Genomic DNA, 26419 nt, shown 5'->3' on the forward strand with positions numbered 1-26419 from the left:
TGACCTAATCACTTCTAAATCATATAATCATAGAATCACAGAATGGCTTGCGTTGGAAGGGACCTCAAAGATCGCCTAGCTCCACCCACACTACCATAGGCAGGGACGCCACCATTAGGTTGCCCAAGGACTCATCTAACTAGTCTCGAACACCTCCAGGAATGGGGCGCCTTTCTGGGAAACATGTTCCAGTCCCTTACTACCCTCTGAGGGAAGAATTTCTTCCTTATAGCTAATCTAAACCTCTTTTAGTTTAAACCAAACTGAAGTTTAAACTTACAGCTAATCTAAACTCTTTTAGTTTACAATCCCCCTCATCCTGTCATTATCTGATTGAGCAGAGTTGCTCTCCATCTTTTTTTATAAGTCCCCTTTAAGTACTGAAAGGTTGCAAAGAGGTCACCCCAGAGCCTTCTCTTCTGTAGGCTGAACAATCCCAGCTCTCTCAGCCTTTCTTCGTAGGAGAGGTGCTCCAGCCACTTGACCATCTTTGCGGTCTCCTCTGGACCCACTCTAACAGATCAATATCTTTAAATAATTAAGTTGAAAGGATGCATTTTGTTCACGTAAACATTTTATTTTATTTTATTTTGGATCACTTGTAGAATGAAACCTGGGGTGGCTGGGATGGATATTTACTCAACATACCAAATATGTCCAAAAGAAGATAATGTATGAAAGCATTGTTTGGAATTGCCAAAACATAAAAATATGTTCACACATTGAATTTATCAAAATGCATAAGAAGCAAATTGTAAACTGGACTTAGCTAATTTCATTACTAAAGCTTTCCTACTAAAACAGTAATTTATCTCTCTGCTGAAGTTAAACCACTAACATGAAGAGTTTATCAACTTTTGAAGTGTAAAGAAACCAATGAAAACTTCATATAAGAGCAGCTAAATGTAGAGAAGCAGGTTATAGTTTCAAACAGATCACTGATGGAAGACTTGTTTTGCTTTCCAATTTAATAGTGTGCATAAATATGATTATAGAGCGTTCTACATTTTGAAGAACATTGAAATTCTCTTTAATGTTCCTCTAAATGTTCAGAAGTAATCCACCTACCTTCTCGTACATTTTCTTCTGCAAAGTTATAATTAAACATCAGAAAACTAAAAATTAGTGACAAGAAGATTTTTCAACACAGAATTATCTGATGAAAAAAAAACAGGCTACATTTTTAATTTGAGAAGAAATATCAAAATAAAATATTTTGTATGAGTGAATATGATTTCTCATTTTCAAAGAGCTATATGTGAAAATATTCTAAATGAATGGCAGTTTAATTCAGATAGTTTCTAATTAAATAAAAATAATACTAAAAGAAGTAAATATATATAATTTTTTTCTTTCCTTAGTTGATTTCTTGTTTTAAGTGATGATACCAATTTAGAAAACAGATTCAATGGGGAGCATCAAAAATAAGGAAAATATAATTTATGTATTTATGTAATTATGATTTTTTTTTTTTTTTTTAAGACTGATTTTAAAGCTATGTAGAAACAGTATGCATAATTTTGTCTTATTTTTCAGAAGCTTATATAGCTGGGATACTGTGTGGGATGCCATAAATTCCTTTGCATAGAAAATTTTTGCTAGGAGAATGCAAGAACTTGTCTTTGCAAAGCTTTTATATAACTCCTAATGTTCTTTTCCTACATTTATTTTACATAACATAATATAATCACTCATGCTCGTTGAAATAGTATCCATGTGATTCCTTGCTGCCAACTTGGTAGGTCAAAAATATGAATATTTTAATCTGTAGAATTATAGAATAGAAGAGTTGCTATGGTGCTACAAGTTTAGAATTAATCACTTCCCATGATGTGAATTATTTCCCAAGATCTACTGATTCACATTTCTTTGATTTGTCACCTCCACTATGACAAATCCATAAAAATATCCAGTAAGAGATAAAATAAAATAAAATAAATTTAAATTAAATATCCTTTAAGGGTACTTAAGTTCCCTTCTGCAATGGCAGCAATTGCCAAATGCAATTCTTCACACTTTTGCTAAGGGGAAAGAATCCCTTTTTAGAGCCAACTTTATCACAAACTTTCAATTCTGAATTCAGTGCAAGTATAAACATTAAGCAATTTTACTAAAGTTCCAATTTATTATTTTTAAACCATAATTTACTGCTCCAGCAGGAGATAATACTATGGAATGCACACCAATAAGATTTTTTCTGGGTTTTATCAGTTCCACATCTCAAGTATCGAGCTTTAAGATAATGAAACCTTCACTTTTTTGTTGTTCATTCTTTGAATAGTAGAATCTGCATAAATACATGTTTATTTTTAGCAGAAATATTTATTTAAATAAATATTTCAAAATGTATCCTATATATTTATTGCTAAATGCTACTGGTAAACTAATCAATTACATAATTTTAATTAATATTGTTTTTAATTTTCTTCTGTGCATATATGTCTAAAGAAATTTGAGCAAAACCTCACTGAAGTTTTTTATGTAGTAAACAAGAAAGCAAGGAAAAGAAAGAAAATTCAGAGTAATTAATACATAAATGTTGGCTGAACATCAGTGTTTGATGTTTATTAGGGAAGGCAAGGATTCACTATAACGTTAAATAACATCGAGTAAGACCACTGCCTCCATAAACATAAAAACAACCAATTTTCATACAATCTGAAACCTGTAACTTTATTTACAGATGTCAAATTTAATTTCAATAAATGTGTGTGTGTGTATTATTTCTTTTAAACCATTCTCCCATGGAGCTAATGATAAGTTCTATATAAGTTCATGTGACCAGCTTGACATCATTATTGCTTCCAGGTTGTGGGAACCTTGCCAACAGGGTCTAATTTGTTATTTGTTTTCTTCCCATTCCTATTTGAAGCACTGTAAAACTGTTCACTTCGCCCTGTTCCTTCCTCATCTCAAATAGTCTCTCTTAACGTTTATTGAAGACAACTAAGTTAACTTATGTTCACTTATCTTTAGTTAAATAACTTTCTGCTGTCCAGACTTTCTTCTTGCTTTGGGAATACATCTTTGACAGCATTCTGAGGGCCTCCTTGGTGTCCTCACTGTTTCAGAAATGCTTTGTCTGTTAATTTCCCTTTCTTCTTTGCTATGGTTTTCCCTAGAGTGACTACTGACTACAAGTTTCATCATAGAGTCACAGAATGCTTAACATTGGAAAGAACCTCTGGAGATCATCTGATCCAACCTCCCTACTCAAGCAGGAATTTTTACAGCAGGTTGTCTAGGACCAGATAGCTTTTGAAGATCTCCAAGGAGGGAGACCCCACAGCCTTTATGGGCAACCTATGCCAGTAGTCTGTCACTCACACAGTGAAGAAGTGCTTCACTGGTGTTTAGGCAGAATCTCTAGTTCATTTTGTGCCCATTGCCTCTTGTCCTGGCACTGGGCACCCCTAAAAAGAACATGGCTCTGTCCTCTTTGCACCCTGCCTTCAGTGTTTGTACACATTAATGAGATCCTCTCTGAGTCTCCTCTTATTTAGGCTGAACAATCCCAGCTCTTTCAGTCTGTCCTCACAGGAAAGGTGCTCTAGTCCCTTCATCACCTTGGTAGACCTCTGTTGGACTCTCCATTTTGTCATGTCTCTCTGGTGGCCCATGAACTGAACACAATATCTAGGTGTTCCCTCACCAAAGTTGAGTAGAGGGGAATCATAGAATCATAGAATATCCTGAGTTGGAAGGGACCCATAAGGATCATCAAGTTCAACTCCTGGCATTGCACAGGTCTGCCCAAAAGTTTAGACCATGTGACTAAGTGCACAGTCCAATCGCTTCTTAAATTCAGACAGACTTGGTGCAGTGACTACTTCACCGGGGAGCCTGTTCCAGTGTGCATCCACCCTCTCGGTGAAGAACCTCTTCCTGATGTCAAGCTTAAACTTCCCCTGCCTCAGCTTAACACCATTCCCGTGGGTCCTATCACTGGTGTTTACAGAGAATAGGTTGCCTGCCTCTCCACTCCCCCTTGTGAGGAAGTTGTAGACTGCGATGAGGTCCCCCCTCAGCCTCCTCTTTTCCAGGCTGAACAGGCCCAGTGACCTCAGCTGCTCCTCATACGTCTTCCCCTCTAGGCCCTTCACCATCTTTGTCGCCCTCCTCTGGACACTCTCCAACAGTTTAATGTCCTTTTTGTATTGTGGTGCCCAGAACTGCACACAGTACTCGAGGTGAGGCCACACCAGCTCAGAGTAGAGCGGGACAATCACCTCCCTCAACCAACTAGCAATGCCGTGCTTGATGCACCCCAGGACACGGTTGGCCCTCCTGGCTGCCAGGGCACACTGCTGGCTCATATTCAACTTGCTGTCAACCACAACCCCCAGATCCCTCTCTGCAGGGCTGCCCTCCAGCGTCTCATTGCTCAGTCTGTACATAAAGCCAGGGTTGTCTACAGTCCCCACTAAACCATATCCCTAAGCTCTACATCTAAACGTCTTTTAAAGACTTCCAGGGATGGTGACTCCACCACTTCCTTGGGCAGCCTGTTCCAGTGTCTAACAACCCTTTCGGTAAAGAAGTTCCCCCTAAGATCTAGCCTAAAACTCCCCTGGTGCAACTTAAGCCCATTCCCCCTCGTCCTGTCACCAGGCACGTGGGAGAATAGACCAACCCCCACCTCGCTACAGCCTCCTTTGAGGTACCTGTAAAGAGCAATAAGGTCGCCCCTGAGCCTCCTTTTCTCCAGGCTGAACAAGCCCAGCTCCCTCAGCCGCTCCTTGTAGGACTTGTTCTCCAGGCCCCTCACCAGCTTCGTTGCCCTTCTCTGGACCCGCTCAAGCACCTCCATGTCCTTCTTGTAGCAAGGGGCCCAAAACTGAACACAGTACTCGAGGTGCGGCCTCACCAGAGCCGAGTACAGGGGGACGATCATTTCCCTAGACCTGCTGGCCACACTGTTTCTTATACAAGCCAGGATGCTGTTGGCCTTCCTGGCCACCTGAGCCCACACTGCTGGCTCATATTCAGCCGACTATTAACCATCACTCCCAGGTCCTTCTCTGCCTGGCAGCTCTCCAACCACTCATCTCCCAGCCTGTAGCTCTGCTTGGGGTTATTGCATCCCAGGTGGAGGACCCGGCACTTGGCCTTGTTAAACTTCATGCAGTTGACCTCAGCCCATCGGTGCAGCCTATCCAGATCCTCCTGCAGAGCCTTCCTACCCTCAAGCAGATCGACACACGCACCTAACTTGGTGTCATCTGCAAACTTACTGAGGGTGCACTCAGTGCACTCATCCAGAGCATTGATAAAGATATTAAAGAGGACCGGCTCCAGCACCGAGCCATGGGGAACGCCACTAGTGACTGGCCTCCAACTGGACTTGACTCCATTCACCACGACTCTTTGGGCCCGGCTATCCAGCCAGTTTCTAACCCAACGAAGTGTGCGCCAGTCCAAGCCAAGAGCAGCCAGTTTCTTGAGGAGAATGCTGTGGGAGACAGTGTCAAAAGCCTTGCTGAAGTCCAGGTAGACCACATCCACAGCCTTTCCCTCGTCCACCCAGCGCGTCACTTTGTCATAGAAGGAGATCAGGTTCGTCAAGCAGGACCTGCCTTTCATAAACCCATGCTGACTCGGCCTGATCGCCTGCTTGCCCTGCAAGTGCTGCGTGATGACTCTCAAGAGGATCTGCTCCATGAGTTTCACTGGCACTGAGGTCAAACTGACAGGCCTGTAGTTTCCTGGGTCTGCCCTCTGGCCCTTCTTGTAGATGGGTGTCACGTTTGCTAGCCACCAGTCAACTCAGACCTCCCCTGATAGCCAGGACTGTTGATAAATGATGGTAAGCGGCTTGGCCAGCTCCTCTGCCAGTTCTCTCAGTACCCTTGGGTGGATCCCATCCGTCCCCATCGACTTGTGCACATCCAAGTGCTGTAGCAGGTCACCAACCAGTTCTTCATGGATAGTGAGGGCCACATTCTGCTCCCCATCCCCTTCCACCAGCTCAGGGTACTGGGTATCCAGAGAACAACCGGTATTGCTGCTAAAGACTGAGGCGAAGAAGGCATTAAGCACCTCCACCTTTTCCTCATCTCTTGTAACTAAGTTTCCCCCCGCATCCAGTAAAGGATGGAGATTCTCCTTAGTCCTCCTTTTTGTGTTGATGTATTTATAAAAACATTTTTTGTTATCTTTAACGGCAGTAGCCAGATTGAGCTCCAGATGAGCTTTGGCCTTTCTAATTTTGTCCCTGCACAGCCTCGCTACTTCCTTATAGTCCTCTCTAGTGGCCTGTCCTCTTTTCCAAAGATTATAAACCCTCTTTTTTCTCCTAAGATCAAGCCACAATTCTCTGTTTAGCCAGGCTGGTCTTCTTCCCCGCCAGCTCGTCTTTGGGCACGTGGGGACAGACCGTTCCTGTGCCATTAAGACTTCCCTCTTGAAGAGTGCCCAGCCTTCCTGGACTCCTCTTGCCCTTCAGAACCACCTCCAAAGGGACTCTACCAACCAGTGTCCTCAGCAGCAAAAAGTCAGCCCTCCGGAAGTCCAATACAGCGGTATTACTGGTCCCCTTCCTGGCCTCACCAAGAATAGAGAACTCCACCATTTCGTGGTCACTCTGCCCAAGACAGCTCCCGACAATCACATCCTCCACCAGTCCTTCTCTGTTTGTGAAGAGAAGGTCTAGCGAGGCGCCACCCCTGGTAGGCTCACTAACCAGCTGCGTCAGGAAGCTATCTTCCACGCTCTCCAGAAACCTCCTAGACTGCTTTCTCTGGGCTGTGTTGTGCTTCCAGGATATGTCAGGGAAGTTGAATTCCCCCACGAGAACAAGCGCTGAAGATTTCGCAACTTCTGTCAGCTGCCTGTAGACCTCCTCATCAGTCTCCTCATCCTGGTTTGGCGGTCTGTAACAGACCCCGACCAGGACGCTAGCCTTGTTGTCCCTGCCGATCCTAACCCAAAGGGACTCGACCTTGTCGTTCCCAGCCTCGAGTTCTACAACATCGAAAGACTCTCTAATATAGAGAGCCACACCACCACCCCTTCCGTGCTGCCTGTCCCTTCTGAAGAGCCTATAGCCAGGCATTGCAGCACTCCAGTCATGAGACTGGTCCCACCACGTCTCCGTGATGGCAACCAAGTCGTAGCCTGCCTGCCGCACGATGGCTTCCAGCTCCTCCTGTTTGTTACCCATGCTGCGTGCATTGGTGTAGATGCACTTCAGCTGGGCCATTGCCTTATCCCCCGACCTTACTATTGTTCCCCCTGGCACAGCTCCAACAATCCTTGCTTCAGCCCCATCCCCCTTCTTAGCTAGTTTAAAGCCCTCTCAATGAGCCCTGCCAGCTCCTGGCCCAGGATCCTTTTTGTTAAACTTCATGTGGCTGGTGATTGCCCAGCTCTCCAGTCCATCCAGGTCTCTCTGCAAGGCTTTTCCACCCTCATCCAAGTCTACAACTCCTCCATCAGCAAATTGGCTCAGAACAACTTCTAGTCCTATATCCAAATAATTTATAAAAACATTGCAGAGGACTGGCCCTAAAATGGAGCCTTGAGGGACCCCACTAGTGACCATCTGCCAGCCAGATGTGGCTCCATTTACCACAACCCTTTGAGCCCTGCCTGTCAGCTAATTGCTCACCCATCACATGATGTTTTTGTTAAGTTGTATGCTGGACATCTTGTCCAGTAGGATACTACGGGAAACCGTGTCAAAAGCCTTGCTAAGTCTAAAAAGATCACGTCAGCTGGTTTCCCTTGATTGACTAGACAGGTGATCTTATCATAAAAAGAAATCAAATTTGTTAGGCAGGACCTACCCCTCATGAACCCATGTTAGCTGGGAACAATGACCGCATTGTCCCCCAGGTGCGCTTCAAGCATCACCTCTCTTCACTTGCTGGGAATGCTTTGCCTAGTGGAGACAAAAATGCCAGTAGACTTAGCGTCAAGTGTCATGTTCAATGTGATGTCTGCCAGGACTCCTATGTTCTTTTCTGCAGAACTGCTTTCCATCTTGGTGGTCCTTAGCGTGTACTGGTGCCTGTGGTTGTTCCTCACCATGTGCAGGACTTTGCATTTCTCCTTCATGTCCCACTTGTTGTGCAGTAGCATGAAATCTTTATGTTTGTGAAACTAAATGGGTTCCCTTTGTTAGGACAAAAACAATTAAAAATAAACTTGTTACTACAGCTAGTATTCTAGACAAACTTTCTTAAACCTATTCCAATATTTTCCCTTCTGCAGTATGGCATTTTTTGGTCTTTTGTTCAAGCTAGAGGGACTCTGCTATAACCAGTAGCAATTAAAGAATATCCACAACCTCTAGATTTAGCCTGAATACAAAATGAGAGAATCATCATTTCTTCTTCCTATCCCAAGCAAAGGAAAAGAAAGTATGTGAGGTAAACTGAGTGGAAAAGCCAAGCTTATCCTGTTTTTGACATATTGTAACTTAGCACAGTAATACAGAATCACAGAATCACAGAATTATCTAGGTTGGAAGAGACCTCAAGATCATCAAGTCCAACCTCTGACCTAACACTAACAAGTCCTCCACTAAACCATATTGCTATGTTCAACATCTAAAGGTCTTTTAAAGACTTCCAGGGATGGTGACTCCACCACTTCCCTGGGCAGCCCATTCCAATGCTTCACAACCCTCTCAGTATAGAAGTTCTTCCTAATATCCAACCTAAAACACTCCTGGTGCAACTTTAGCCTGTTCCCCCTTGTTCTGTCACCAGGCATGTGGGAGAATAGACCAACCCCCACCTCTCTACAGCCTCCTTTAATGTATTTATAAAGAGCATTATTGTCTGTATTGACTATAATCCCTCAAATTTCAAATTATTATTGTAATTATTCAAATTATCACATGTTTTTTCTATATTAATTAATATATACATATATATATATTAACATCAGGGATGTTGTTCTCCCTGGTCAGTATTTGACGCCTAGCCTCAATGACCTATATAGTCAGTCATACTGAACATAAAAAGGGTTCTTTGTGCTGTCACTGCTTTTCTCACCATATTTGGAAATCCTCAGCTAGAACATATAAACTGTACATACTTTTACAGAGCTCAGCACAGAAAAAACAAACAAACAAGTTGATGACACATGTTAGTGTAAACACTAACTAATCACGTAGCAGATAGTAAGGGAAGCTGAAAAGTACATTTATTGGGGAATGTTAGGTTGTGCTGTGGAAAGAAAAGAAGATTTGCTGAAAATGCCAGCTAAAAATTGCTAGGAATGCCCAGTAGAAGTTACAGAAGAGTGGCTGATGCTATGTATGATCAATTCTTTGCATTTATTTTTTTTTAATTTTTAATAAGGAAATAACAAAATATTAGTTCATTGTAGTGAGGTCATACAACCATCTTCTGAGATCTATAAAGTAATTTAAACCTGTATGCTCAGTTTAATGAACCTAGGAAACAGTTTGAGAAACAAACACATTTCTATCCAGTGATAAAACTCATAATATCTCTAAATTATTATTTTTTGTTACTTGGGATTTTGTGGGTTTACTTTGTTTTAACTTATGTAATTGCTGCTGTCATTTCTAACATAAAAACCATGAATAACAGAAGTCTAGAGTTGCTGAAATATCTGCATTGAAAAATAACAGCCAGAAGTAGCTGGAGAAATGTAATGGAATGGCATATATATTCCAATGTTAATGTGTGTTCAACAGAGGATAAAATGAATGAGAATCAAAATAATAATGTATCTAATAGTCTTCACTGTATATAATATTTGTGTATACTCAAACATATAATACTCTTTGTTGGGCTCCTAGCATCTTTATCGCAGATAATCTATGTTGTAAACAACAGATGCTGAGATTATAGTGTGCAGGCTCCCATCACCAGGAGGTATATTTCAAATGTGTGGCAATGTTGATGCTAAGGGTTACATTCTCAAATGCAGTAGGAATGCTTAAGAGAGATTGGATGTTTGTGTGGAAAACCAGACAGAGTCACTATATTAAACAAAACATTTGGAAATGATGCCTAAAGCTCTTAAATCCAGGATTAAGTCAAATGCAAAACATGATCTGTTATGCAGATCTGTTATGCAGATATTTCCAACCAGCCTTCTGCACATATACACTTGTTAAATAGCTGATACTATCTGAGAGGTGGGGGGAATCTTCCCCCTAAAAACATACTGGCTTAATTAGTGTAGACATCTTGCAAAACCATTGCAGTGCCTGAAGAAGGCTGTGGTGTCAAGCACAAAATAATTTTTAAAGGAAAATAGAGTCACATTATTACAACTCCTTATTAGAGGTATTAATCCTACAACTTGTTTTGTTTATGTGATGTATTGAACTTCCTAAATATATAAACACTGCAATGTTGTAAAGCAGAACATTGTAATAGACTTTGTTTTGGTTTTGTGTGTGCATACATCTTGGAGAGCCATCAAGAAAATCCTGTCAAATTTAGAGGGCTAGAGCATCTTCCCTGTGAAGATAGGCTGAGAGAGCTGGGGTTGTTTAGCCTGGAGAAGAGAAAGCTCTGAGGAGACCTTATAACAACCTCCCAGTACTTAAAGGAGGCCTACAGGAAAGATGGAGAGGGACTCTTTGTCAGGAGTGAGACAAGGGGTAATGATTTTAAACTAAAAGAGGAGAAATTTAGATTAGAGGTTAGGAGGAAATTCTTCACTCAGAGGGTGGTGAAGCACTGGAACAGACTGCCCAGAAAAGCTATGGATGCCCCATGACTACAGGTATTCAAAGTTAAGTTGGATGAGGCTTTGAGAAACCTCGTATAGTGGAAGGTGTCTCTACCCATGCCAAGGGGGTTAGAACTAGGTGGTCTTTTAGGTCCCCTCTAATACAAACCATTCTATTATTTTATAATTCTATGACATTTTTCAAGATTGCTGACAATCATTTAGGAAAATATAACCTAGTTCTTAAGATTTGGGGATGGCTCTTTTCTGAACCAACTTTTTAACAGCTCTTGGTCTTATCAATTTTCAGGGGTTGTAAATGTGAATATATATACTTAACTCTTTTAAAAACAAATGTATAGATTCCAGACTACTAGAGTACTCAGTTCTTAAAATAAGATTGTTTAAGCTTTTATTAAAAATTATTTATGCAATTTTATTTAAATTGTTGATACTAGCTGCAAAATAGACTAATTGAAGTATTTGAGAAATGTTTCATGAAATAAAATGGTTACAATATTCATATGCATAGTCTCTATTGAATATTACTGGCATTTAAGGTTTTAAAATTTAGACTTAAAATTTATATTTGGCTATTTAAACTGTAGCTTTTAATCAGCATATTTACTTTTGGTTCATTTTTAACTTAGAGGTGTCTCTAATGCTTTTTAGCTGGTGAAGGTCCCATTTCCTGCTCTCACCGTGCCTACTCCGAGAGTCACAGTGCAGGCACAGTATCTTTCCAGTGCCAGTGCGCACTTCCCCTGACAGTGTGCAATTGTGCTGTGCTTTGTACCAGTACCTGTGCATTCAGTCTAAGGAAATAGGTCTGAGAAAGTTCTAGAAGGTTATACAGTTAATGGTAGGGATGATCTCCAATGTCACTGGTAGTAAGAGCTTTCCTCTTTCAATTGATATAAATTAAATTTCAGATAAACTAGTTGAAACTACAAAGTAGGCTTTAAAAATATATATTTTATAATAACATTTTACTTTATAATTACATGGACACTGCTGGAGTTAAATCTGAGAGATGGTATTCTAATATAGGGGCTAATATTTTTGTTTGTTTATGTATAAAACAAAGTAACAGCATATATACATGTGATTAATATACCTCATTATTATTAATATTAAAATTCTAAAATCAGTTTGATAAAGAGTTGTCATTCTGTGTATGCTCGTTTTTATAAGTTGACTGAGTACTTACTATGTGCACCATGTACTACAGTCAACTATTTATAAAGATTTATATGCCCAATACTTCATCAGCAATGAGCTTAAGATGCCCAAATATTGTTAATTATCTTAATTAAGTCTTTAACAATTAAATTTGTTTCTTAGACAATGCTATTATACTGCAGCCCATACATTTGCATCTTATTAATATATGAAAGTGAAAACAGAGCACATACAAGCAGTATGGAGAGTTGTTAATACTTTCCTGCATAGTGCTATTGCTGTCCAGAGACCAGCATACTAGTGTCTTTCAAAATAAATAGATAGATAGATAGATAGACAGACAGATAGATAGATAAATAACCTTAAAATAGTAGGGGAAAAATACAGTTAATTTTTCCAGGAAAAAAAAAAAAATAAATCATGTCCATCCAGGTTTATGTTTTCCTCTAATAAAATTGCTATAGTTTGTTCTCTAGTTTAAGAAATGAAACTCATACCTACACAGTGAGTTTTTTTTTTCATTTAAATTGCTACAATAGCAATATTGCTAACAGATAGAATTTAGGAAAAAGGAAAATGAAACAATTCTACACTTTTTCTCCTACACCATTTGCACTATCCAATACACTTCCTCAAATACATGTTGTCATTTTTAGTGGACAGGTAAAAGAGACGAGTTCAAGAGCTAGATTGTAAGTCAATACTACAGAGCACTGTAGCACATTTTTCAGTCTCGTCTGTTTTGGACTTTGAACGCTTGACTCTTGTTATCTTTGAAATTGCTTAGTCACAAGCTATTCATCTATTATACTTAAAGATATTAGGCAAGATTGAAAAGTTGGAAACCAAAATAAACTGAACCAAAAAATCCCTAAATGAATTGGAACAGTACCCAAATGCAAGTTATAAAATAATAAAAAATATAGATTTATTTATTTATTTATTTATGGAGATTGTATTTCAGAATATTTTTTTGCTTTTAGAACAGGTTGAACAAGAAAATGCTGGGTGTTCGCTTTCAAGACCAATTCATTTCTTTTGAAATGCATAAATCATAGAATCATAAAATGGTTTGAGTTAGAAGGGACATTAAAGATCACTAAATTCCAACCTCCCTGCCATGTGCAGCAACATCTCCCCCTAACCCAGATTGCTCAAAGCCCCATCCAACCTGGCCTTGGGATGGGGCATTCACAACTTCTCTGGGCATCCTGTTCCAGTGCCTCACCACCCTCTGAGTGAAGAATTTCTTCCTGATCTACATCTACTCTATTTTAGTTTAGAGCCATTACCCCTTGTGATGGGTAATGCTCATCTCACTACATTCCTGATAGAGTCCCTCCACTTCTGTCCTGTAGACCCTGTCTAGTACTGTCTAGTACTCCCCAGGTCTTCTCCAGGCTAAATAACCCCAACTTCCTTGGCTTGTCTTCACAGGAGAGGTGCTCTGACCCTCTTATGATCCTCATGGCTCTCCTCTGCTGTATGTGCTGTATCAGGTTTATTACTTTCCTATGTTGGGTGCCCCAGAGCTGAACACAGTAACACAGTACTCCATGTGGGGGTCTCAGAAGAGTGGAGCAGAGGGGGAGAATCACCTCCCTCATGATGCAGCCTAGGATACAGTTGGCAAAAATGCACTACTAGCTTATATACAGTTTCTCATCCACCAGTCATCTTTGTCATTGTCTCATTCTTTCCATTCTAATTTCATCAGTGACCATATAACTGTATGCTTTATTACACACTGCACAGGATGTCATAGTTTCATGTCCTTATCTCTTGCAGGTTATATGGAAAGGATGCCAAGATTTCTCTCCTTTAATCACTTTAGTCAGAAGAGGTCACAGGGGGTATTAAGAAAGCTGCAGTTTTCTAAAAAAAATGAAAAATAAAGCTGTGCAATGAGTACAGTTTTGTTTCTGTGTTTAGTAGATTAGAAAAGACTTTCCTGGCAACAAAAAGAATTGCACTACAACTCCTCTGTGGACATTATTAAAACTGTACCCATAAATGTTGCAAAGCTCTTCTCCAGTAGGGTAGCATGAATTTACAGTTCATAGAAAACACGAGACACGACAAATCTTGATATTCAGAACATCGGATGGATCAGACTCTTTTAAGGTTTCCAGTATACATAAAAAGATTATTTTTATATTGGTTTGCTTAAAAAACATAACAAAACCAAAAACAAGCGAACAAATAATCAACCAACCAAACAAAAAAACTATTATCCTTACAGCAGTTGTACCTGGAACTGATATTGATAGTATTAATTAAAACCCTTTTTCAGTCTTCTGCTTATAATTTGGCAAACTTCTGTGGCAGAGCATTATTTTGTCCTGGATAGCCTGTAAGTTCATATATTATGGGCAAGATATAGCCCTGTGGGAAGTCTTTTTTTGTTTGTTTATCTGTTTTTAAATTTGAAGAAGAGGAGCAGAAGAACATTAAATGCACATGTTGAAAAGCTAATAGGTATGGTATCCAAATGTGTATCAGACATTTAAGACATATAAGACAGGATTAGTTGAAGGACTTGTGATTTCAGGATACAGTACACTCAGTACAGATTCTGTGGAGAAGTAGACTTAGATATAATGTTAGGTAAAATAGCTAGAAATAGCTATTAGAATAATAATAATAATTATATACAGTAGAATAATATATATCATAGAATCATAGAATCATAGAATATCCTGAGTTGGAAGGGACCCTTAAGGATCATCAAGTCCAACTCTTGACACCGCACAGGTCTACCCAAAAGTTCAGACCATGTGCCTAAGTTCACAGTCCAATCTCTTCTTAAATTCAGACAGGCTCGGTGCAGTGACCACTTCCCTGGGGAGCTTGTTCCAGTGTGCAACCACCCTCTCTGTGAAGAACCCCCTCCTGACGTCAAGCCTAAATTTCCCCTGCCTCAGCTTAACCCCGTTCCCACGGGTCCTGTCACTGGTGTTAATGGAGAAAAGGTCTCCTGCCTCTTGACACCCCCTTACGAGGAAGTTGTAGACTGCGATGAGGTCTCCCCTCAGCCTCCTCTTCTCCAGGCTGAACAGGCCCAGTGACCTCAGCCGTTCTTCGTACGTCTTCCCCTCCAGGCCTTTCACCATCTTCGTAGCCCTCCTCTGGACACTCTCCAACAGTTTCATGTCCTTTTTATACTGTGGTGCCCAGAACGGCACACAGTACTCGAGGTGAGGCCGCACCAGCGCAGAGTAGAGCGGGACAATCACCTCCCTTGACCTACTAGCGATGCCGTGCTTGATGCACCCCAGGACATGGTTGGCCCTCCTGGCTGCCAGGGCACACTGCTGGCTCATATTCAACTTGCTGTCTACCACAACCCCCAGATCCCTCTCTGCAGGGCTGCCCTCCAGCATCTCATCGCCCAGTCTGTACGTGCAGCCAGGGTTTCCCCGTCCCAGGTGCAGGACCCGGCACTTGCTCTTATTGAACTTCATGCGGTTGGTGATCGCCCAGCTCTCCAACCTATCCAGATCCCTCTGCAAGGCCTTTCCACCCTCATTCGAGTCCACAACTCCTCCAAGTTTGGTGTCATCAGCAAACTTGCTCAAAATACCTTCTATTCCTACATCCAGATTGTTTATAAAAATATTGAAAAGTACCGGCCCTAAAATGGAGCCTTGAGGGACCCCACTGGTGACCGCCCGTCAGCCTGACGCAGCCCCATTTACCATAACCCTTTGGGCCCTGCCCGTTAGCCAATTGCTCACCCATCGTATGATGTTTTTATTTAGCTGTATGGTGGACATTTTGTCCAGTAGGATCCTATGGGAAACCGTGTCAAAAGCCTTGCTGAAGTCCAAAAAAATCACATCAGCTGGTTTCCCTTGGTCCACCATACGGGTGATCTTATCATAAAAGGAAATCAGGTTAGTTAGGCAGGACCTACCCTTCACAAACCCATGCTGGCTGGGACCAATGACTGCTTTGTCCCCCAGGTGCGCCTCAATAAGTTCGAGAACCATCTTCTCCATGATTTTACCAGGCACTGACGTGAGACTGACAGGCCTGTAATTGCTAGGGTCTTCTTTCTGACCCTTCTTGAAAATCGGCACAACATTTGCCAGCTTCCAGTCTACAGGGACCTCTCCAAATTCCCAGGATCGTTGAAAAATAATCGATAGAGGTTCCGCGATGACATCCGCCAGCTCTTTCAGCACCCGGGGATGAATCCCATCCGGACCCATGGACTTGTAGGGATCCAGGTGGAGTAGCAAATCCCGCACACGTTCAGGGTCAGTTGGGAGTTTGTCATCCCCACCATCCCGGTCCTCCAGCTCAGGGCACCCTGGGTCCCGAAGCCCATCATCGGCATTGAAGACAGAGGCAAAGAAGGCATTAAGCGTCTCTGCTTTGCCTACGTCATCGTCTGTGAGGAGACCTTCCCTATCAAGGAGCGGCCCTATGTATTCTTTAGTTCTCCTTTTTCCATTTACATATCTAAAAAAACCCTTTTTATTTTCTCTCACAGACACAGCCAGCTTCAACTCTAGCTGTGCCTTGGCCACTCGAACTTTCTCCCTACAAACACGAACAGCATCCCTGTATTCTTTCCATGACGCCTGGCCCTCCTTCCAGTAGCGAAACACTCTCTGTTTCCGCCTAATCTCCATTAGAATGTTCCTGGTCAGCCACGCCGGCCTCCTGCCCTGCCTGCCTGACTTGCGATATTTAGGAATTGCCTGATCTTGTGCTTCAAGGAGGCATCGCTTAAAGAATGACCAGCACTGGTGGACATCGAGGCCTTCAAGAGCAGTTTCCCAGGGGACCTTGCTATATATTATATTGTATATATTAGAATATTATTAGAATAATAATAATTATTATTATTCTAATTATTATTATAATAATTATTATATATACATATGTGCTAATAGGAATGTTATGTAAAATAACTTAGATATAATGCTAGGTAAAATAGCACAATCTAAGTAAAGAAAACAAGATTTGGTGTAAGTTTACAGGCTTCACAACATAATTCAAAAGACACAAAAGACATGGAACAAATCAGAATACAGGCATTATGGCCACATTAATATAGTAGAGAGAAGAACAAAGTAAACAGAAATATCAATGTTCAGCATATAGATCATTGTGGTGCACAGGGCAGATAACAGGAAGCCACTCACATCCCAGTAGAGGTTTTATTTCTTTCTGGAAGTTGTTGTCATAAAAATAGAAATATATGTAATGACTTTAAAATCAGATTATTGAAATAATCTGCTGAAGCAAGTTGCTTACTATTTGTCTAACCAAATTTCAACACCACATCCTCTGCAACTCTACATTTGTATCTCTATACCAAATTTGTGTGTCTTTTCCAGATAATGTAGCACTAATCTTTTCAGGTAGAGTGAACTACAACTTTCAAACAGAAAGCAGTTTAGATCAGTGCAACATTCAACCAGAGAAGCCTTTAAAATAAAGAAACAAATAAATAAATAAATAAAAATACTCCTGGACACATGACAGAAAGAGATGCCTTCATATTGCTTTTGTTTCAGTTTCACTTAATTTCTTGACTAAGAGATAGCAACAGTCTAATTTTGTGGTTTGAACAGTGCATATATATATATATATATATTATTTTTTTTCCCCACCCACTTATAGAACTTTTTTTCCCACTTAGCTATAGAAGCTTATAGAACCTTGAGACAAACTGAATCAAAACAGAACTTAAAAATCAGAATCTTGAATAAAGAAAACAGTAAGACTTGTGCTGGAACAGGTCAAGGGTCCTTCATTCTTTGTATGGCAGGAGGAGGGTGCATACAAAAAGGGAGTGGGGATGCAGAAAAAAAAAAATACTGGCTATGCTCTTTTGAATGGATTGTTTCATAAATTTGCCTTCAGCCAGACAGCAGATGTGCAGCCTGGGTAGAAGCTATTAGAATATATCATGAAGAAGGCACAAAAGAATGCAATGATTATCTTACTGCAGTACCAGCTATTGAGATTCTAGTTCTGCAAGGTGAGAATATTGCATGTCCCAGGAAAAGCAGTACTGTTGCCAGATGTAGTAACCAACTTCAGAGTACCACACAGATGGCACTTTGGAACAGAAAAGACAGGCTTACATGCTGCCATACTTATGCTTCTGGGTCTGGGAGGCCTAACAACCTGAGGCAGAACTGAACAGGATGACAGCTCAGGAATTCATGCTCTTGAGTTTGTTTAAACCATAAGGAATCATTAATAAATTATCTGTTTAGGAGACACTATACTTTATATGATACTCAGAAAATGCCCAATTATGCTGCTTTCTGCCCTCCCAGTGACTAAAAATGTATGGATCATACTAATAATGTAATAAAGTCAGAGAATGAGGTGAGAGCAAGGAAAACTAATGTACTAGTCACTTCTGCACTTGTTTGCTCCTTTAACAATTAATTTGTTCAATGAAATTTTGACCTAGTAAAAAGGTCCTACATAAAACACAAAGCTCATAAATCTTGTAATGAAAAGGATTGAACTTAAATATGCAAGAAAAGGATTGAACTTAAAGCTCTAACATGTTAGTGGTGAGACAGTATGATCATGTTTGCTATAGAAAAAAACTAGTAAATAATAACATCTATGCATGGGATAGTTTATTCTATATTATGCCCCGTTTCTAGTATTTTCATCATAGCTATCCAGGAACAAGCAATTTAAAATAAGACAATTTATTATTCTTAGAGAATATATGCCAGATTTCAGTTCACTAGAATTTCTCAACTTCCTGTGCTTTAGTTATACACAGACCTGTTATATACTTGTAGAAATAACTGAAATGAATTTTGTCTTATTAAGATTAATTAGGAGATGATTAATTAAAGAAAACCTTAATATGATCTCTTTTCAATAGGTTACCCACTTCATCTACAGCATTATAGATTTAGAATACAGACACTCAAGGTTTTACCTTAGAAAACCTTGCCATAGAAGACTTGGAATAGTTCATGTAACTATTAGAGGAATACAAAAATGTTCTGATAATTTGAAGAGAAATATTGTTGGAAAACTACTGAAAATTTGATGGCCAAGAATCATTAACAATCTGATGCTTATTTTCGAACAGGTGTACAATTTAATTATCAAAGCCAATGGGCAATATTAATGTCAATTTCAAAGAAGCAAAAGACTGCTGGGGGTTCTGAGCCAATGAGTGAATAAATATCTCATTTCAGTTAGACGATCTAGGATAATGAGGAGTAGTTAATAGTGTTATACATAAAATACTGCAGGCAAGAAATAAAAATGGTGCGTTAATTCTCTACAGTAAAAATAAGCAGTACTTGTCATACTGACACATTCCTACCAGAATATTTTGCCCTTCATTAACCTCTTAGATATTTCCATTTTTCATGCAGAATAATGAGGGGCAAGATCTAAACAGATAAGATACATATAACAACTAGGTATTATTTGGATTATTTTCCCTTTTTATTTAATTGTCTTAAGTGACAAGCTTCTAAAAGTTTTGACTTAGAATAATTTCTCCAAGAAATCAAATATATGAACCTAGAAAATACTGTTTGCGTAGAAAGAACCCTTTTTTTACATGCAGTATCTCTTACAAGTAAACCTCAAGAATTTTGTGAATGCTATTATATTTTACAGAAAAAAAAAATAATATATATATATATATTAGTAGTATTAATACTTAAATTCCAGTAGAAATAAAATCAATATTCTTGGAAATTATTAATCCCACAAAGAGATATACCCTTTGTTAACATTAAGAAACGAACTAATAATAATAATAATAATAATAATAATAATAATAATAATAATAATAATAAAACAATTGCCAGTTTAAATGTTTCCCTTCAAAACAGAAGATATTACTTTATGTTTGTATCTTTTTTTTTTTTTTTAAATCTCTAAATTTATGATCTGATTCATAACATTAATTCCAAATCCTTTTCTACATTTCTAATAGGTAATTTAAAAACAACTCCTTCTCCCCACTCTGGTCTAATGTCCTAAATCAAAAACAAAACAAACAACAAAAAAAACATTCTTTGTCAAAGCTTTATTTTATTTTATTTATTTATTTATTTTTGCTTACCTAGCTTTCTTATGCATGTCCACAGAATCAAACTAAATCTTCATCTAATGGATTTGAAATCAAAAGTTTTCCTCAAACTTCTGTTGTTCAGTTTTACAGTGATTTGTATTTGAAAGCCTTACTGGTGCTTTTGGGATTAAATAGCACAAAAATCATTGTAACTTGTCCCCATTTGCCAGACCATGGGATTTTTATCTACACATCAAAATTACCAGAAAAATGAACTAAAATTAAAAGACATCTAATCTGAAATCTTTCCTTGAATGTTTCTGTTTAACGTAAAATAGAAACCCTACGGCATTTAATGAATGGGCAAGGTGTAATAAGTTTTAATAACCAATCATTCCAGATGATCTACATAAATCAATGATATGCATGAGCTTTAGATAAGCAGAGATGTCAGATGAGTAAAATAATCTAAGATGTACAATCTGGATCTTCCGCTGCTTCCTTAATTGAAAAAAGCAGCATTGAAGATTGTGATCTTAGTTATTAATAAATTAAAAAGTGAGAAGGGAAGTGGGAGTGGGGGAGGTAGAGAAAAAGAGAATGAATGAGGGAAAAAGTGATTGGAGGTAAGAGAGCGAGAAGGCAAGGAAGTGAGATGGAGGGAAGAGAGCAAATGAAGAGATGAAGAGAGAACACAAGCAGAGACAAGTCGAACAGACAGGAACAAGCTAGAGGTACTTCTCTCATTTTTGAGAGTACATTTTTGTACTGGCAGAATCTGTACTTTTGTACTTTTGAATCTGGCAGAACCGGGATCTATTAACTTTCATGGCTCACTGAAAGTGCAATTTCTCACTAAATGTTTGGCTGAGGCACCTCTGTCACTCTGAATTTACACCACTAGTGTTAAATATACTGCATAATTACTATACAATATTTTTAGAAGGAAAAATATTTTGAAATGTATTTAAGTGGATGCTTGTTTTTACATGATTGCACACTGATCAATAAAGAAATTATTTCTATGCACCATAATATCACCAAAATACTCCTAGAAACTAATTAATAAAATGAACTAGCTTGGTCCTTAACTAAGGAATGGCTCTCTTTCAAATAACATGGAGAAGATACAAATTCTGACAACACTTTATTATTCTTTTTATATTAATAACAACAACAATCAAACAAATACATAAGCATATATGCTAAAAAAAAAAAAAAAAAAAAAAAAAAAAAAAAGCAGAAACCCAAATAGAGTATTTTCTGGTACATTTTCTTTCCATGTAAAATTGAGGCCTATTAGAAGAGTACACTTTTATGCTGTCTGGGCAAGCCTGTTCAAAGAAAATCCCTTACCAGTAAACTGAGAGAAAAAATATTATAACAAAGTTAGATTTCTGCTCTAACCTGTCCACTTAGTTTACATCAAATAAGGTTAAGGATGGTAGTGTTATTGACTAAAGTTTGTTTTGTGATTTTCTACACCCTATGGTCATAACTTTTATTGTCATATGATCATCAATTCTTCATATGTTCAGCAGATATTTTATTCAATATTGAATGTTATTTATATAAGGAATATAAGGACACATGAGATATATTAGTTTTAGATAACACTTGGAGATTTTTTTTAAGGTTTCACAGAAAACATTTTGACAGCTCTTTCACAACCTAACATGGGCAGCATAACCTATGTTTTTGTGTCATTAGAAAATATCAACACCCCCTTTTCTCTCATATATCAGAAAATTGACTGTTCTCTTAAATCAGTTGTTGAGTCACTAAGAAATGCACACTTCAAGCAACACTGTGATTGCCTAATGATCTTGACTGCCTAAAGAGAATGACTTTGTAACGTTATTTTAAGCAAAATAATTTAATATGCTACTGTTTTGGCCCTAGTTGCTATTTATACATAGCTATGCTTTAAAAGAAAAACAGACAGTTTAGATAAATTAATCTATTTTGAATATTGTTCATTTGTTGTTTATATGGAAAAAGACTTAGGGGCTGTAGTATTAAGTACTTAAGTATTACGATGATGTCTCCAAACAAAATTTGACCTATCAAAACAAACAAACAAAACACAAACAACCTCTTCTTTCTATTCCTTTCTTCCTCAAACATTTTGTATCTTCCAAAATGGCATATTAATGTTCCAGGAGACATAGCCAAGGTGTTATGGGAACCTTATATTTGTTGACTATTATAGCCTCCATAAATACAGTTGGAAACTACTACATATACAAACGACACAGTAAAATCCAACCTAACCTGTTTAAATATCTTATTCTGTAACTAAGTTCATAAGTTACTTAATTGCAATATGTCTGTCTTTGATATAGTGCTTGCAATTATTTTTCAGCCTTTTTGGTGCCCCATACCATTTTTTCATGTGTTATACTGAGTTTCATTCAAAATATTTTTGAATGAATATGAAGAGCTTTTTCACAGATTTTTCTATTTCCACATAACCTCAAATAAAACCTGACTTTTTTCAGCGTCTTTTTTTAAAATAGTTTACCTTGGGATTTAATCGTATTGCCAAGAACCTATCACTATTATCTCAAGTCACATTAGATTAAAAAATTGGAAATGCAATTAGAAACTTTTTTGGAAGCATAAGATGTCAACAGGGTAAGGCAATAGAGGAAAAATTGTCAAGCAGCCTGTAGTATATTGATATGCTTTCAAAAATATAATAATACAACAAATCCAGAATTCCATTTCCATGATGTGAGGCAAGTGTATTTCAGCAACATCAGAAATGAAAAGACTTAGGGTTTTGTTTTTGCTAGAAAAAAAAATAACAATACTGACACAAAACAAAGCCAATACCCCAGCTATTACAAAAACATTTAACTCTGAAGAAGGCAATCTCAACAATAATAATTTAATCAGACTGCCTGGCAGTTTAATATATAAACACATCTATTATAGTAGAATAAAGAAGAAACAACAACCCAAAACCCAGCCTTCTCACTCTGCACGCTGAGTGGTGTCACTCCTGACAGTAATTATATGCTGCTTTGCAACATGCAGCACATAATTTTATGTAGCTGATATTTGTAAATTACAAAAAAAACAACACAGCAACTATAGTCTTGAGACATTACTTCAAGCATTTTCAGCTTATAATAATTTTAAAGAACTGCATGAGCACTACATTTCCATTCATTAAACTTTAAAACAAAACAAAACAAAACAAAAAGAAACAAAAAAAAAAAACACAAGTAAAGTAACTTTATGTATGCATACATATATATATATATTTACATATTTTGCAGTGCTTAGTGTTTGACTGTGACCTCCAGTATTTGAAAGCATATCACACTATATATATATATAGTTATAGTTTATAACTATAGGTTATATAGTAGAAATTCATGATGATTAACATCAATGCTGACTGAAAACTCAAGAATAACTGATTTTTCAAGCCACACAAAACTACCTACTGCCCATTATATGAGAGTCTTTAGTAAGCCAACACAATATCCCAGTTCAAGAGAGCTAAAAATGTGACTTTTCACACCTGGAAATGGACCTTTTGGAAATATTTTCATGGATTTTCTCAATGTGTCCAAATTGTTGCCTACATATTACAAATGAGAATTTCTCAGTGCTACTAGAGAAATCCTTTATACTTTCTGATGAAAAATCCAGATATCTCTAGTGTGAAACAAAACACACAAATAAACAAAATCCCTAAAATAGAGATGAAGATTATCTTTCCTGTTAATGCTGTGATTGTTTAAGAAAAATCTTACGTTTTGAAACAGAATGAAAAGTATGACAAGTTTAATATATGTTATACATAGTTCCTACTCAAAATACATTTTAATATCAAATCAAATCAAATTTCAGAATGTATGACTATTATTACATAAAGATGTATTGAAGGATGTTATAGATTATAACAAGGTCTGTCACTAAGATCCTTCAGTCTCTGTTCTGAGAACCAAGTTGGGCAGGAGTGTTGATTTGCTTGATGGTAGGAAGGGTCTGCAGAGGGATCTAGATAAGTTAGATCGAAGCGCCATGTCCAGTTGTATGGCATTCAACAAGGCAAAATGCCAGGTTCTACATTTGAGTCATAACAAACCCATGCAATGAGGAATGGCTGGAAATTTGCCTTGCAGCAAAGGACCTGGGGATGCTGGTTTATAGCCATTTTAACATGAGCCATCAGGTGACACAACCATGTGATCAAGAAGGCCAATGCCATCGTGGTCTGCATCAGAAATAGTGTGGCCAGCAGGACTAAGGAAATGGTTGTCTCTTGTTACTTGGTACTGGTGAGATTGCATTTTGAGTGTTGTATTTAGTTTTGGGCCCCTCACTACAAGAAACAGTGCGAGTGAAAACAATCAATCTGAATTATTTAGATGACTACCTATATTATAAATTAGAAAACGTCAAAGGAAAGTATGGTTACTGAGCTATGAATATGATAGCAGTGTGAAATATCTAGCTGTATGTGAAAATTGGATATTAGTTCTTTCTCTACAGAAGATAAGGGCTGTTCTGAAGATCAATATTGCTTTCTGGAAACAATATACAGAACAGTTCCAATTTATTATTCACATATGACTTGATGCACCATCTAACTTTGACTTACCTTTTTGGTGTGAATACCCCTTTGACTACAGAAATCACACATATAGGTCTATGCAGAAGCTGAACCAGTTCCTAAACTACCAAAAAAAAAAAAAAAAAAGACATGAAAATCCGTATTTTACCTTTATTTTATCCCAGATTCTCTTTCTCGGCAAAAATTTCCATCAGCCCCAGTTTCATGCTGTTACTGCATATTCTATGTATAGGACCTTTGCGTAATGTACATGCTGTGCATGTTCATTGTACAGAAAGTTTTCCAAACCTTATGTCAAACAAATGCTATTTCAATGAGAGTTCTGTTCAATACTATACCCATGAACTACATTCCTAAAAAAAAAGGTTTGTGTTGCACAAAAATCTGTAATCTGTTTTGCTCCAAGAGGACAAGTGGGTTTTGCAATAGTTGCAGAGCTGAAGACTAAGGAAATAATATATTTAGAAATTACTGCTTTTGAATTTTCACTTTAAGAAAGTTAACACTGTTTGAAATCTGTCCCTGCTGAACTCATTGTCTTCCAAAGAGTAGGATTTTAACCTCTATTTTAATAACCAATATTTCCACATTAGTTTGTCTTTTTTTAGCCTAGTTCCTAGATAAATAAATAAATAAATAAATAAATAACATGTGCCTTTTCATAACATGTGCATACATTCCATAATGCATACATTCCTACATTCTTTCCATGCATAGATAGAGGTTCCTTTTTGTACTGTACATATGCATTTAAATTGCTGCTAAGGAATATGGGAAGCATATATTACTATTTAAATTTGTTCTCTTATTAAAAACTCATACTAATAATATTCAATTAGTGTATTTCCTTCATTATTAGCTTAGCAGTTCAGTGAGATAATTAATCATTTTAATAAAATATGACTATTCCTTAAAACATAATTCTTAAGTAGAAAATTGTCTTATCAGCAAAATATTAGCTTTTCATCCTGAAAATAATTTTAAAATTGATTTGTCCTCATAAAAGATCATTAAATGCCTTTTATTTTCTCATATTTTTCCTTTATTTATGCTAAAAATGGACAACCATTATTTTTCCAATATACCCTTTGTAGTATATTTAGAATCCTTAACAGAAAGAACATTTTTACTTGTAAGTTAAGCAAGCTCATTGAATGTTGATGTGAGCATGAACATTTTTCATTTTTCTACTTTCCAGAAACAACGCTAGATCAATCTTCAGCTACCCTGACAAAAATTGTCTAGTTAGGAAGGATCAGCACTTTAATAATGTAAATTTAAATTTTAATGAAAATATTGCTGAGTGTTTTCATTTTCTATCACTTATGCTTACACAGTTCTTTATGCTTAAGATCCTATTTTATGTTTTTAAAAAGTAAGAAAGGCAAAAAAAGCCCTGCTACAATACATTAAGAATGAACAGAATGGACACTGGAGCCACATTCGTTTGCTCATCTCATGTTATCATTAACCTTGCAGTTAGATTAAGAACTGCATATTAAGTGGTAATAGTTATTATCTGTATTATGCTTGTATGAAGCTAGATAACATTACCAAATAATAAAATATACGTTCTGTTGTACACAACAATACACAACTCTTTCCTCTATTTCTTATATTCTGTTGTATTCAGAGTCCAGAGGAAGAAAAGGAATAAGCCAAAATACAAAACAGAGATAATAATTCTATCACATACCTGTCCTTGCCTTCTTTATTTTTAGGAAAGAAGTTTTAGAATTTTAATACCATCATTTTAATAATATTCTCTTTTGTCTTTTCTGTATTTATTTTATTTTATTTTATTTTATTTTATTTTATTTTATTTTATTTTATTTTATTTTTGTATTCTACGTTTTCAGCAAGAAATTCTACATTTTCAACATCCATATCTGCTTGCTCACAAACAAAAATGGTCCAAACAAAAAACAGGAACATTTTGCTATAAGCAAACT

The 26419-nt window shown here is 37.6% G+C and overlaps 1 protein-coding gene across 7 annotated transcripts in view; it reads right to left on the reverse strand.

The window, feature by feature from the left end:
• The window catches only part of CCDC102B (coiled-coil domain containing 102B), a 175017-nt gene that overhangs the window by 17210 nt on the left and 131388 nt on the right, over nt 1-26419 (reverse strand). For 4 of the 7 annotated variants that reach the window (XM_082754654.1, XM_082754656.1, XM_082754657.1 and 1 more), the window contains one exon: nt 24495-24565. The exons of 1 other annotated variant lie outside the window; for it this stretch is intronic. In XM_082754654.1, the coding sequence (XP_082610780.1) occupies nt 24495-24565 (71 nt within the window). Of the gene's footprint in view, nt 1-24190; nt 24216-24494; nt 24571-26419 lie in introns of those variants that run through there. 2 more of the 7 variants (XM_082754660.1, XM_082754659.1) reach the window with 2 other exon arrangements.

This window comes from Aythya marila (genome assembly GCF_965140915.1).
Source record: "Aythya marila genome assembly, chromosome: 2".
Classification (NCBI taxonomy): domain Eukaryota; kingdom Metazoa; phylum Chordata; class Aves; order Anseriformes; family Anatidae; genus Aythya; species Aythya marila.